At 43.6% G+C, this 15,728-nt stretch overlaps 1 protein-coding gene across 3 annotated transcripts in view; it reads right to left on the minus strand.

Moving 5' to 3' along the window:
• CHN1 (chimerin 1) overlaps window positions 1-15,728 on the minus strand; it is a 138,961-nt gene that overhangs the window by 61,888 nt on the left and 61,345 nt on the right. For all 3 annotated transcript variants that reach the window (XM_056535803.1, XM_056535802.1, XM_056535804.1), the window contains one exon: window positions 5,246-5,534. In XM_056535803.1, coding sequence (XP_056391778.1) covers window positions 5,246-5,534 — 289 coding nt within the window. The remainder of the gene's footprint in view (window positions 1-5,245; window positions 5,535-15,728) is intronic.

The following is a 15,728-nucleotide window of genomic DNA, read 5'->3' on the forward strand; positions in this document are numbered from 1 at the left end:
GGAGGTATGGGGGGGGGGGGGGGGGAATCTTCTTTTCCTTCAAAAACTGCCCAGTCTATGGCCTGTCTCTAGTAATTCAATGTAACTTTATTAATATGAACATAGCTAAGCTGTAATGCCACTTACAGGACAAGTGGTGCTGTTTTTTTTCCGTATTCTGGGCACATCGTTAAAGGGGTTCAATAGTGGCCCATCAATAGTGGATCATCGGGGTGCCAACACCTGACAGATGCAGTTGGCTCTGTACTCTGTGTGGTGATGGCACTGCAGCCTTAGTTCCTATTCACTTTAATAGTAGCTGAGGCCGCAGTACTCCAGCGCCTGCCTACGGCTTCCAGGCGGTTCTCCGTGTAGTGCAGCAGTTAGGCTCCCTAATTTAATTGAAATTACTCTGAAACACTGCAGCATTTAAAGGAAATCCAGTCCTTTGGATATGGGATAAGATTAGAGATGAGGGAACAGTAAATTCGATCCGTCACGAACTTCTCGGCTCGGCAGTTGATGACTTATCCTGCATAAATTAGTTCAGCTTTCAGGTGCTCCCGTGGGCTGGAAAAGGTGGATACAGTCCTAGGAGACTCTTTCCTAGGACTGTATCCACCTTTTCCAGCCCACTGGAGCACCTGAAAGCTGAACTAATTTATGCAGGATAAGTCATCAACTGCCGAGCCGAGAAGTTCGTGACGAATCGAATTTACTGTAAGTTCGCTTATCTCTAGATAAGATATCTAGAAGCGGAGTACCCCTTTAATGGAGTAGTTTAGAGGGTTTTTTTTGTGATCTTATTATGCCTGGGCTGCAAAAAGTAAAAAAAAACAAAGCTTTAACTCACCTTCTGTTGCACTGATCTAGCTCTTCGGTTGTCCGATCCTGGTATTCTTCCTGCTTCCGTGTGTACACATCATCACACTGCGATAAGCGTATCACCGGCCGCAACAGAGTCTTGCCTTGGCAGGTGATAGGCTGAGCACAGTGTCATGTAAGGAGCCTGGGCCCCGCCTTCTCCCTGCTGCCTGGGCCTGTTACATGACACTGCACTCAGCGTATCACCATCCAAGACAGGACATCACTGCGACCGGCGTTACGCTGATCATAGTATGACGGTCCATGTACACGGAAGTAGGAAGAAAACCGGCACCAGAGGACTGAAGAGCTATAGTGGCACAATAGGGGAATGGAGGAAGGCGAGTTAAAGTTGTTTTTTTTTAACTTTTTGCAGCCCGGGAACAATAATTTTTTTTTTTTTAAACCTACAGAACTCCTTTAAAAACCATCTAGGTGGTGGCCCCCGTCTGCTTCTCCCCTCCCCACCATGCAAGACCTATCAATGAAGCTCAGCACTGCCCGAAGCCACAAGAGACCATCCCAGAAGCACTGTTCCCGGGTAGTTTTGAAAGAGCCTGAAACCAAAGTTTCAAATCCCCTCTATGTCATATTCCTTATTTAAAATTGTAAAAGGATACTATGAAGGGGGATCCTGGCTGATCCCTCCCCCCCTCCTATTTAGATATTTTACTGCCCATATAATTGGTCCATCTGAATAGACCATGGTTACATAATTTGATGCCTTATGTTCCCTTAAGTAGGCAACTGTAAAATACAGAACACGTACCTTTGGAGCTAAACAACCCAATTACATCAAGACGTTTTGATCAATATCAAAAAAAGAAAAATAGAAAGTTCACAATTTAACATTTTCCGAGCTGCCAGGTTCTGACAGTCGAGAGCTAGTCAGGTGAAAAGACTTCACATTTTCGATCCTTAATGAATAGAATAATTTATAGAGTGGTAAACTTTTCAGTCACAGCTAAAAATATCCAGACAGGAGAGGCTGCAAAAACCACAGATGTCAACTTTTCCCAAAATTGTTTTGTGAATGTTGTGTATCTTTGATGTGCTTACTTGGCTAGAGCAAAGCTTCAGAATGCAAATGGGTTAAACTTCGGAATCGGGGTTCAAGACCAGTACTTACCCCCCTGGAAACATGAACATTGGGTTCTCTGAGGTTCATGCTTCAAAAGGTATGTCTGAATAGTAATTATAAAGAACTTTGTCATCCTGTGATTAGTTTATAGGGGTACAAATTTGTGACCATTGCGCTTTAAGCTTTAAAGGGGTATTCCAAAAAAAAACTTTTTTTTATTTATATCAACTGGCTCCAGAAAGTTAAACAGATTTGTAAATTACTTCTATTAAAAAATCTTAATCCTTTCAGTACTTCCCCCCCATAGCAAACCTCTTCTAAACTGGGCGTTTCCCGAGACAGGTGTCATCAGAGAGCACTTAGACAGAAAAGAACAACTTAACTTCAGAAGCTCATAAGTACTGAAAGGATTAAGATTTTTTTGTTTGTTTGTTTAACTTTCTGAAGCCAGTTGATTTATTTTATTTATATATATATATATATATATATATATATAAATAAATAAAAGTTTTCTCCTAGAATACCCCTTTAATATACTGGTAAATATACTGGTAAATCCCCCAAAAGGTATTCAAATAAACTAATTTATACTTAGCACTTAGGGTGGGTCCACACTACGTTTTGTCCCATACGGGAGCGCATACGGCAGGGGGGAGCTAAAAGCTCGCGCTCCCGTATGTTACCGTATGCGCTCCCGTATGCCATTCACTTCAATGAGCCGACCGGAGTGAAACGTTCGGTCCGGTCGGCTCATTTTTGCGCCGTATGCGCTTTTACAACCGGACCTAAAACCGTGGTTGACCACAGTTTTAGGTCCGGTTGTAAAAGCGCATACGGCGCAAAAATGAGCCGACTGGACCGAACGTTTCACTCCGGTCGGCTCATTGAAATGAATGACATACGGGAGCGCATACGGTTACATACGGGAGCGCGAGATTTTAGCTCCCCCCTGCCGTATGCGCTCCCGTATGGGACAAAACGTAGTGTGGACCCAGCCTTAGTCAGATAAAGTACATTTCCAGGGTCAAGACGCCCGAAGGCAAGCCTGGAAATGTACTTTATCTGACTAAGTGCTAAGTATAAGTGCTAAGTATAAGTTAGTTTGTTATTTGAATGCATTTGGGGGATTTACCAGTATATTTACCACTATATAAAAGCTTAAAGCGCAACAGTCACACATCTGTGCCCATATAAACTAATCACAGGTTGACAAAGTTCTTTATAATTACTATTCAGATATACCTTTTTCTGCTTTCTAGCAGCCCTGGTCAGCAAGAAATATGTTTTCTATTACAGTCAGCAACAGTCAGATGGAGGGGCCTATCCAATGTATGTCTGCGCTGTGACCCCTGTGTGATTTACACACAGGTCCCAGCATATAGGCCCCTTATTATCTTTACATGCAGGTGGCAAATTTTTCTAACTTTAGAAGAAAAACCAGTGCCTGTTCTATCTTCTTACAGTGCTGGTGGCAAGTTTTCAAAGCAAGCGGTCACTACCTCTGCAAGCACTCCCTCCCAATGGCCCCAGTGCACAGCGTAATGCTAGAGGCAGAGAGGGAGCTCACTCTTTGCCACTTGTTACTGCTGCACACTGGAGCCATTGGGAGAGAGCGCTCGCCGAGGGAGTGAGCGCTCGCTCTCGAAAACTCACCCCCTACAGCAGATTGCTGCTCATGGTCTCGCTGCTTCTAGAGATGGAATTCCCGTAATAGCTAGTAGACAGCAAATTTCTGGGAAGTAAGACGCCTAGTGGACAAGACTTTAGTACTTTTTGTCTTAATAGATAGGACTTAGAGTATTAAATGGAGGGACATTTTTTGAACACAGGAAGTGGGGGTGGGATAGGAGAGAAAGGCTGGGTTGTGTAACTGTAGTCCCGTCTGAAAAGTGTACCATGTTTGTTTTTTCTGTATATAGTTCTATGGAATAACGCAGCAGCCTGTGAGCCACCTGAGCAGAGGCCCAAATGACATTCTATAGGCTTCCATTAGGTTGTACCGCCTGAAGATTTTCCAATGCAAACTGACACAATAACGATAACCTGGCATGAAAAAACCTTTATATGGAAATTCTGTGCTTGAGTTAAGACTTTCAAATTTATCAGTAAAGATTAAATTCCCTTTTATTCATAAAAAATATAAAGTCTTTTCAATGTAAAAAAAAAATTTCTCCTTTCAACTATTGCCCACTGTACGAAGCACTGCTACATGTAAACACTGCGGTGGTGCCCAAGCCTACCCCCTACATACTGACAGTCTGAGATATCCCCGTATGCAATCTACGGGTATCAAGTATGTATAGACCAGAGTCCTGATGCAATGTTTACAAGGATCTATTTTCTCTTTGGTTTTATTACCACATTTTTCGCCCTATAGGACGCACCGGCATATAAGACGCACCCAATTTTAAAGGTGCAAAACCTAGAAAAAAAAAAAAGATTCTGAACCCAACAGTGATCTTCAACCTGCAGACCTCCAGATGTTGCAAAACTACAACTCCCAGCTGTTGGCTGTCCAGGCATGCTGGGAGTTGTAGTTTTGCAACATCTGGAGGTTCGCAGGTTGAAGACCACTGGGTAGGAGGTAATACTCGCGTGTCCCCGCCGCTCCGGACCCGGTCCCCGCCGACCCTGGATGTCGCTCCATTGCTGTCGCCGCGTCCCCGGGGTGTCCCCGTCGCTCCGGACATCTTCTTCCCCAGGATCCACGCTCTCAGTCGCCGTCATCACGTCGCTATGCACGCCCCTCCTATTGGATGATGGGACGGCGTGCGCGACGACGTGATGATGTCGAAGGAGAGCGCCGGCCATGCAGGGGATCCCGGCATGGAGCAGACACCGAGGAGGCAGGTAAGGTCCCTCCTGATGTCCTGTAAGCTGTTCGGGACGCCGCGGTCCCGAAAAGCCCGACTGAGCAGCCGGGTTAGTGTCACTTTCGCTTCAGACGCGGCGGTCAGCTTTGATCGCCGCGTCTGAAGGGTTAATACAGGGCATCACCGCGATCGGTGATGTCTTGTATTAGCCGCGGGTCCCGGCCACGGCGATAGGTGTGTATTCGCCGTATAAGACGCACCAACTTTTCCCCCCCGGAAGAAAAAGTGCGTAATGTGTAAATGGGAGGACATTTTAACAGTTTGGAATTTATTCTGTGGAAAATAACATGGTCAGGAAGCAGCCAGGTTGATAATGTCCTGAAAACTAAACAAAAAAATAAACCCAAAAAATATTTAACAACTAAATGCATGCAAACAGGATTTCACATAGTACAGTACCCATCCTTATACTCAAAAGAAAAAAAAAACAAGTGGAAATAAAACTTACTCTTTTCTCTACTACAGCATCTTCCTCTGACATCTCCCGCTCGTCCTGCTCTTCTTTCACTGCTGGCATCTGTTTCTTATGTGCCGGCTCTCTGTTAAGAGTTGTGTAGCCTATATGTTCGTAAATCGGGTTTATCGTCATCTTGGCGATGTATTCGGCCGCCTTTGTCTCAATGTAGAGAGTGATCAAGCCATCGGTCACCAGGTCATGGATGGATTCAAACCTCTTCTCTCCGACAAAGTGTTTCCCGTCATGGTACAGCCTGAAGTTTCTAGTTTGGTTTCCAAATCTGCCTCAATAAAGAAAGAAATGCACAATTTTATTTAAAAAAATTATTATATATTTTTGATATCATTTCTAAAATAGCCAGAAGCTCTTTTTCCTTTGGAGAATGAAACCCTGTAATATGGGATTTGGAGCAGCCTGGTAACTAGAGAATTGGAGGTCTGTGAAGTAATTCGTACGAGTCCGTTCATTACATTTGGGGGGAAAAAACATCAGTCCATTAGAATTTTTTATTTTTTTTTACCAGCCGAACTGTGGCTTCTTTGAACAGTCTGGGCTGAAGATGTTGCATGTTCTTACAAGAAACTCTACTATTGCTCTTCATCAATACAGTGAACTGTTGCAGACCAAGAGCTCAGCGCTCTGGTCATTTACTAGGAAAAGCCTATTCAGGATTCGGCTTGGCTCCCGTGCCAACAATTACACTGAAAAGCATCTGCTGCCAGAATCTCAGCAAAATGGGACAGAACGGCATAAGGGTAAGTATTCTTTATTTTTGGAGAGAGGCCAAGCACTAACACTTTGGTGTTTGACAAAAGAAGCTCTGTGGCAAGCCTGCTAAAAATCATGCTGTTTTTAGGAAACCTTTCATGTCCCGGCTGAAAGACATAAGTGGCATGACACGGTGGGCTCAGCGTCTTATAATTCATTTTTCTAAAGGGCTACAAGTCTTCACTCAGAATAAACAGCTCAAAGAGCTATTAAATAACAAATACCAATGAATGCTGTTTATAATAATTTTGGGACATGCCCCCTACCATTTGTCAATACCCTTATAGGCAATATGTTAGGTAATGCTAGACAAGTAATACACACTTTTTAAGCTATTCGATTATTTCAAAAATCTGGAAAAAAAAAAAAAAAAAAAAAAGGTCAGAAGTCCATCAAATTCCTTTCTGACATCTCTGTATATAACTGGCAGAAATGAGAGACCCCATCAAAACAGGGAGGCTACTGAATGTGAATTGTGTATTGAAAGGGGTACTCCAGTGAAAACATCTTATCCCCTATCCGAATAATGGAGGATAAGATGTCTGATTGCAGGGGTCCCGACGCTAGGGACTCCAGTGATCTCCGATGCAGCACCCCAGTCATCCGTGCACGGAGCGACTCCAGACACCACGCCCCCTCCATTCATGTCTATGGGAGGGTGTGTGCCGTGACGTCACGAACACTGAAGCTCCAAGCTTCCATGTTCCGAACACCACGATTAGACACATCACCTATCCTTTGGATAGGGGATAAGATGTTTTGCGCCAGAGTACCCCTTTATGTATGTAGAAAAAAATGCAGGAATACCTATATGCTAGTATTAATCTGTACCTAATTCTTGATAAGGAATTGAATGTGGCTTAACCCCTTAATGACCACGGACGTAAATATATGTCCTGGTTTGGAGGGACTTGCCGCACCAGGACGTACATTTACGTCCTGTGTATGACCGCGAGCATCGGAACGGTGCTCGCGTCATACACGGCAGGTTCTGGCTGCCAGTAGCAGCCGGGAACCCGCCCGTAATGGCCGACATCTGCGATCGCGCGGATGTCCGCCATTAACCCCTCAGATGCCTTGATCAATACAGATGACGGCATCTGCGGCAGTGCGGCACTTTGAATGGATGATCGGATTACCCGCAGCGCTGCCGCGGCGATCCGATCATCCAGCATGGCGGGCGGAGGTCCCCTCACCTGGCTCCGGCCGTCTCCCGGGGTCTTCTGCTCTGGTCTGAGATCGAGCAGAAGATCACCGATAATACTGACCAGTGCTGTGTCCTATGCATAGCACTGCACAGTATTAGCAATCAACTAATTGCTATAGATAGTCCCCTATGGGGATATAAAAAGTGTAAATTAAAAGTTGAAAAATTTAAAAAGAAAAAGAAAAAAAAAAGTGAAAAATCCCCTCCCCCAATAAAAATGGAAATTGTCAGTTTTTCCCCATTTTACCCCCAAAAAGCGTAATATATATATACATATTTGGTATCGCCGCGTGCGTAAATGTCCGTACTATCAAAATATAATGTTAATTATCCCGTACGGTGAATGGCGTAAACGTAAAAAAATTTAAAAAGTCCAAAAATGCAGCTTTTTTGTCACATTTTATTTTAAGAAAAATTAATAAAAAACTATCTAAAAGTTTTATATATGCAAACGTGGTATCTATAAAAAGTACAGATGACGGTGCAAAAAATTTGCCCTCATACCGCCCTATATACGGAAAAATGAAAAAGGTTATAGGTGGTCAAAATAGGACGACTTTAGATTACTGATTTTGTAGAAAAAAAGTTTTAGATTTTTTTTAAGCGGTACAAAAATATAATAGTATGCACAAAGTACTGATTCCGCTCACCACCTGTTAGGGAACATGCATCAGCTGAGCACGGACGTGCCGGTCCCGCCCTCGGCCAAGTACAAATTGTGAACAAAGAAGTCGTCCAGCTCCCGGGATGCAATAAAAGAAGTATTCTTTATTAATCCAGCAGATAGGATAGACACATAGAAGCAGAAGCGTCTGATGCGTTTCGCACAGAGCGTGCTTATTCGTAGACTCTACGAATAAGCACGCTCTGTGCGAAACGCGTCAGACGCTTCTGCTTCTATGTGTCTATCCTATCTGCTGGATTAATAAAGAATACTTCTTTTATTGCATCCCGGGAGCTGGACGACTTCTTTGTTCACAAAAATATAATAGTATCTAGCCATGGGTATCATTTTAATTGTATTGACCCACAGAATAAAGAACACGTCATTTTTACCGTAAAGTGTATAGTGTGAAAACAAAACCCTCCAAAATGCGCAAATTTGTGGTTTTCATTTAAATTTCCTCCCTAAAAAATTTTTTGGGGGGGGTTCGCCGTACACCTTATGGTAAAATGAGAGGTTTCCTTACAAAGTACAATTGGTCACACAAAAAACAAGCCCTTATATGGGTCTGTAGATGGAAATATAAAGGAGTTATGGATTTTAGAAGGCGAGGAGGAAAAAAAGAAAACGCTAAAATAAAATTGGCCTGGTCCTTAAGGTTAAAATGGGCTTGGTCCTTAAGGGGTTAACGGGGTTCTTGGGGGAATTTTTTTTCCAGATCAGCTGGTGCCACAAAGTTATATAGATCTGTAAATTACTTTTACTTATCAGCTGCTGTATGTTCCAGAGGAAGTTGAGTAGTTATTTTCTGTCTGACCACAGTGCTCTCTGCTGACACCTCTGTCCATGTCAGGAACTGTACAGAGGTTTGCTATGGGGATTTGCGCCTACTCTGGACAGTTCCTGACTTGGACAGAGGTGTCAGCAGAGAGCACTGTGGTCAGACTGGAAATAACTACACAACTTCCTTTGGAGCATACAGCAGTTTATAAGTACTGGAAGGATTAATATTTTTAAATAGAAGTTATTTACAAATCTGCTTAACTTTTTTGGGACCAGTTAACTTAGAAAAATGTTATTTTCTCTGTATATTTCTGCATAAGTATGAGGGCTTATTTTTTGCGCCATGATCTGTACTTTTTATTGATACCCCATTTGTGTATATAAAACTTTTATACATTTTTTTTTATAATTTTTTTTTTTATGAAATGTGAAATAAAAGCAGCAATTTTTGTCACGGGATCAATAAGATTATATTGTAATAGTTTGGACATTTACGCAATTTTTTGGCGATACCAAATATGTGTATTTTTTTTAATATACTTTATGGGGGTAAAATGGGGGATTTTTCAAATTTTTTTCCTTTTATTTTTACACTTTAATAGTGCCCATAGGGGACTATTTATAGCAATCCTTTGATTGCTAATACTGTTCAGTGCTATGCATAGGGCATAGCACTGATCAATATTATCGGTCATCTTCTGCTCTGGTCTGCTCGATCTCAGATGAGAGCAGAAGACCAGGGAAGGCGGCGGAGGCAGGTGATGGGACCTCCGTGCGCCGTCCTGGATGATCAGATCGCCGCACTGCCACAATCTGCATTGATCACGGCATCTGAGGGTTAATGGCAGACATTCGCGTGATAGCGGATGTTGGACATTACCGGCGGGTCCCTGGCTGCGATCAGAAATGATAACTACACTCTTAAAATTAACCTGGTACAAGAGAGCTTATTTTGCTTCCTATGGCTGTAAAAAAATATCCTATCAGTATTCCTGAAGTGCTGGATACCAATCCAAATCACATGTATATAGTAAACATTATTTATTGAGCAGCATAGACAATCAGACCCCTCTCTATACTCAAATCTATATAAACTCATTGGTGAGTAATAACCTATCCATTCCTTTAAATGGTTACAACCTATAATTCATATTCACAGATATAAGATTAATTTTGTTTTTAATTTGCAAATGTAGCTCAAAAGCCCAGGGGGTGTTTCCCAGAATGGCAACAGCCCATGTAAATCCAGCCCACCTTCTCTTTATCTAAAAGGGTAGGTGGTTCTAAATGGGCTGTGGGGTGGTCATAAAGAGGAGATGGGTGGGACTTACCTGGAACATTGGCTTGCTGGGGAACGCCCCCTAGACTTATGAGCTGCATTTGCATAATACCAAATAGACTTATCTTGGCACTGGAAAAGACTATGGAGAAAAAAAAATGAATGCCAGGAACCCTGATGACTAGGGATGTCCCGATACCATTTTTTTTTAAGACTGATTACGGTACGAGTACCGATACTTTAATTTTAGTACTCGCCAATACCAAGTACGAGTACTTTTATTTTAAAGGGAATCTTACACCAAGGTTGTCCCGGTCTCTGGCGCTGCTTACCGTATGATATGTGGGTTCCTTGTTGTGCGCAATGGAGGCGGCTGCTATAATATGAGCCTAGATTTCTCTCTTGTCCATTGGGCAGAACAAAAGGTTTGGGGGAGGGGAAAAATGTGCCATATTTGATGTGATTCATAGACAATTGCCGGTTATTGTTCTCCTGGTGGAAACCCATAATGGAATAAAGATATATATATATATTATATAAAAAAAGATGGACATCTTTGGAGTATCATTCTAAGTACTCCAATTACTCAGTAGGTGTGTCGGCTTATGTTCATCAAAAAATTCCTTTTGTCATTACTGATAATGTAGAAAAATATGGGAGGTTTTTCTTTATGGTAAATGGTCTTACAGGTTGGTAATACTAGCGTTTGTATATATCGCACCTCCGTTTAAACCTGATGTTTTGATAGAGTTAATATGGTTTTGTGGGGGTAAAACATATGAAGGGTTATGGCAGATATGAACAGTACTATGAATCCCGTTATGGATAGAAAGATGGTAAATACAAAAGTAGTTGGTAAGGTTTCCCCCCTTTCTAGGTTTTGTAAGGAAGCAGGCTGGCAGGAGGCATGGCGTGTTTTTAACCCAGATCTAATACAATACTCCTGTTTTAACACGTCATATGATACGGCTTCTCGGATTGATTTATGTTTATGTGAAAGAAGCTCGCTAACATTTATCAAAAAGGTAGTGTACCAAGTAAAATCGATATCAGATCACTCTCCCCTGCTGGTGGAACTATTCAGTTCTGATAACAGGGGAAAGCAACCAAATTTAAAACTAACCCCCCACTGACTAAATTTAGTTGGGGAAAAGGAATGGTTCATCAAGGAGTTGGAATCTTTCTGGGAAATCAATTTGAATTCAACGAATTACTCAAACATATGGGACATGATGAAAGTAGTTATAAGGGGCCTCTATAAACAGAAAATGTCGAGGAAAAAAAAAAAGAATTTCATGTAAGGGAAACTGAATTAAGAAATAAGGCCTTGGAGATGAAATGTAATAAAAGAAGAACACTATAAGAACTTAACGGAAGCCCAAGATAACTATGCTGCTTATTTACTGGAAAATGCAAATCACAAAATGCAATTCTTATGGCAGAGAAATTATTTTGAGAAAGGGAAACCTAATAAATTATTAGCCCAGACCCTCAAAAATAGAATAGAGAATAATGATATTATTATGATAAGGAACTCAAAAGGGGAGATTATTAGTGATAGCGAAAATATAGAAGCTGAATTGGTTTTATTTTACTCAGATCTATATAAATCGGATAGGAGATCCAATGTTGAAGAAATAAGTACATTTTTGGAAAATATTAAATTACCAAAATTTTCAGAAGTACCGTATATACTCGAGTATAAGCCGACCCGAGTATAAGCCGAGACCCCTAATTTCAACCCAAAATCCCAGGAAAAGTTATTGACTCGAGTATAAGCCTAGGGTGGGAAATACATCATCCCCCCCTGTCATCATCCAGACCCGTCATTAACATCCTCATCATCATCATCCCCTTGTCATCATCCCACACATCCCCCCCCTTCATCATCCCCTTGTCATCATCCCCACCCCCCTTCATCATCCCCTTGTCATCATCCCCACCCCCCTTCATCATCCCCACCCCCCTTCATCATCCCACACCCCCCCTTCATCATCCTCTTGTCATCATCCCACACCCCCCCCTTCATCATCCTCTTCTCATCATCCGCCCTCAGTGGTCTTCAACCTGCAGACCTCCAGAGGTTTCAAAACTACAACTCCCAGCAAGCCCAGGCAGCCATCGGCTGTCCGGGCTTGCTGGGAGTTGTAGTTTTGAAACCTCCGGAGGTCTGCAGGTTGAAGACCACTGCGGCCTTCAACATCATCCAGCCCCCTCTCACCCCCTTTAGTTCTGTACAGTACTCACCTCCGCTCGGCGCTGGTCCGGTGCTGCAGGGCTGTCCGGAGAGGAGGTGGTCCGGTGGGATAGTGGTTACGGGCTGCTATCTTCACCGGGGGCGCCTCTTCTCCGCGCTTCCGGCCCGGAATAGAGGCGTTGCCTTGACAATGATGCAGAAGTACGTTGGCAAGGCAACGTGACTATTCTGGCTCCGGGCCCGAAGCGCTTAGAAGAGGCCTCCCCGGTGAAGATAGCAGCCCGGAACCACTATCCCACCGGACGACCTCCTTTCCGGACAGTCCTGCAGCACCGGACCAGCGCCGAGCGGAGGTGAGTACTGTACAGAACTAAAAGGGGGGTGAGAGGGGGCTGGATGATGGTCTTCAACCTGCGGACCTCCGGAGGTTTCAAAACTACAACTCCCAGCAAGCCCGGACAGCCGATGGCTGCCCGGGCTTGCTGGGAGTTGTAGTTTTGAAACCTATAACTATGAATAAGGTATTGTTAAATATGCAGCACAAAATTATCCAGTTTAAGATATTGAATAGGGTGTGTTATACGCCGATTCAAATGGAAAAATTTGATATATGTGTATCGTCTAAATGTAATAAATGTGGAAGGGAGGATGCAGATTTCAGACAAAATATGTGGGACTGTCAGGTTATATCTAATTATTGGGAGCAGGTGCTGGTAACTGTTGAGGGTAAAATTGATGGAAAGGTTCCCCGATATTTTGAATTTATCCCCTTAAGGACGCAGCCCTTTTTCACCTTAAGGACTGAGCCCTTTTTCGCAATTCTGACCACCGTCATTTTACAAATTAATAACGCGAAAACGCTTTTACCGAATATTCTGATTCTGAGATTGTTTTTTCGTGACATATTCTACTTTATTTTGGTGGTAAATTTTCGGCGTTAATTGCATCCTTTTTTGGTGAAAAATCCCAAAATTTCATGAAAATTTTGAAAATGTTGCATTTTTCTAACTTTGAAGCTCTCTGCTTGTAAGGAAAATGGATATTCCAAATAAATTTTATTTTTCTTCACAAACACAATATGTCCACTTTATGTTGGCATCATAAAATGGACATACTTTTGCTTTTTGAAAAAATTAGAGGGCTTCAAAATAGAGCAGCAATTTTCAAAAATGTCATGAAAATTGCTAAATCTGAAGGGACAGATGTTACAGAACTACAACTCCCAGCATGCCTGAGCAGTCGAGGCATGCTGAGAGTTGTAGTTTGGAAACATCTGGAGGGTGGTCTCCAAACTGTGACCCTCCAGATGTTGCAAAACTACAACTCCCAGCATGCCCAGACAGCCTTTGGCTCTCTGGGCATGCTGGGAGTTGCAGTTTGGCCCCCCTAGTGGTTGCCACAGTAAAGATCGATTTACTTTCACTTTCAATTCCCCCCCCCCCCCCCCACTGTCGATTCCCTACCTGATCAGGATCCTGCAGGCTCCAGCGAAGATCCCAGGTCCCCAGGCATCTTCTCCTGCAGATACGGCCTCCATCTTCTTCCCAGAGCCCCTCGACATCCAGGGGTGGGCAGAACGGGGGTTGCCATGGAAACCCCCTGTCCTGCGCTGACATTGGTCAGAACTCCGTTCTGAGTAATGGCAGGGGATAGGAGTAGATCGCAGCTTTGCGATCGCACTCCAATCCTTTAGGCTGATCGGGGTTGTTGCTGACAACTCCGATCAGCCCTATTTTCCGGAGACCCGATCAGCCCGGAATTGGAGAAAATCGCATGTCTGAATTGACATGCGATTTTCTCCGATCGCCGACATGGGGGGGTCTCAGGACCCCCCTGGGCGATGTGCCAGGGTGCCTGCTGAATGATTTCAGCAGGCATCCGGCTCCGGTCCCCAACCGGCTAGCGGTGGGGACCGGAATTCCCACGGGCGTATGGATACGCCCTGCGTCCTTAAGGACTCGGAATGCAGGGCGTATCCATACGCCCTGCGTCCTTAAGAGGTTATACTCCTCTGCTTATTATGCATCTGTTATGACCACCTACGCTAGGCTGGACTATACTTCATTGTTTACTAGTTGCCAGTTTCTAGGAGTCCTTATTTGTATTTGTTTGTTTCATTATGCACGGACTCAATCCCAGTACCATTTATAGTACAGTCGGTTTTGCTGACATTGTTATGTAGATATTGCCACTTTAATTATGTTTACATGTATTTTTGGTGTTTTTTTTGTATTGTTGTTTGTTGTCCTGTCTGTTTTGTCTGTTTATGTGTTCGCTCGGCCTTGTGTTTGTCCACACTCTAACCCCTTTCTTGCTCCTAATGTCTTCCCTCTCTTCCTACGTTTATCTTTTAATATATCTTTTCATATGTCCGCATGGCTACCCTAAAATGCCTCTCATGTAATGTGCGAGGACTGAGCTGCCCGCGAAAGTGTTCCAAGGTCTACGCCACTATCCGTAAGTACAACCCTACTGTTTGCCCGCAGGAGACACACCTGATGTCTGATTCCACCCGTTGGCTACTTCGTCCCTGGGTGCAATGGACTGTGCATTCCTGCCGCTCTTCCTATTCTAGGGGTGTCTCCTTTCTCATACATAAGTCCTTAAAGTGGGAGGTCCCAGATTGACGCCGATGGGCGCTATGCCTTTATTTTTGCTCTTTAGACAAAGTCTTTTGTACTCATGGGCATTTATGCGCCTCCCCCAGGTACACTTAGCAGCGGTATTTGCAGCGTCCTTCCCGGATGCCTGGATCCTTTACAATGTTCTTGATCCCCACCTAGATAGATGTGGTTCTGCCTCGATCTCCCGGTCGTCCCCCACCCCATTAGCGGCCCTTCTCTCTGAGTTGGGTTGGACTGATGTTTATAGGTATTTGTATCCACAGATGCGTACGTACTCTTGCCATGCTGCTACTCGTGACTAACTATCACGGATTGATTTTATGTTTGGTAATCCCCAATTGGTAACTCGGGTGAGTACAGTGGCATAAGTTACACGGGGAGTCTCTGACCACTCACCTCTGTTACTCTGGAATCGCGGGGCCCCTCGCTTGAACACTGCTGGCGTCTGAATGCATACTGGTTATCACTACTGGGCCTTATGATGGTATTCCAATTCAATTACAGATGTTTATGTCCGCCCATAGGAACACGGATTTTTACGTGGGTCTTTGCAGTCTGTCATTTCTTTCCTTAAGCGGGAGGCAGTGCAGGAGGAGAATGAGTTAGCAGAGCAATGTTCGGAGCTGGAGCAGAGGTATGTGGGCGACCCGACTGACACTCACAAGACTGAATGGTTGCTAGCGGGTATACGGTATCTTCATTGTTTGCAGGAGAAAGCTGCTCACAAGCAGTTGTTCAATAGACAGCTGTCCTTTGAGTTGGGTAACCAATCTAGTAAACTACTAGCTTGTCTGATCCATCAGAACTCACAGTTCCCTACTGTTTTACGTATCCGAGACGCTGACGGGACGATACTGACTGAGAACATAAGGATAGTTCAGAGATTCGCAAGCTTTTACGCTGACCTCTACTCCTCAAGCCTCAGACTCTTCTGATGCTTTGTCTTTTTTTC

The sequence above is a fragment of the Hyla sarda genome, chromosome 8 (assembly GCF_029499605.1).
Source record: "Hyla sarda isolate aHylSar1 chromosome 8, aHylSar1.hap1, whole genome shotgun sequence".
In the NCBI taxonomy this organism is placed as follows: Eukaryota; Metazoa; Chordata; class Amphibia; order Anura; family Hylidae; genus Hyla; species Hyla sarda.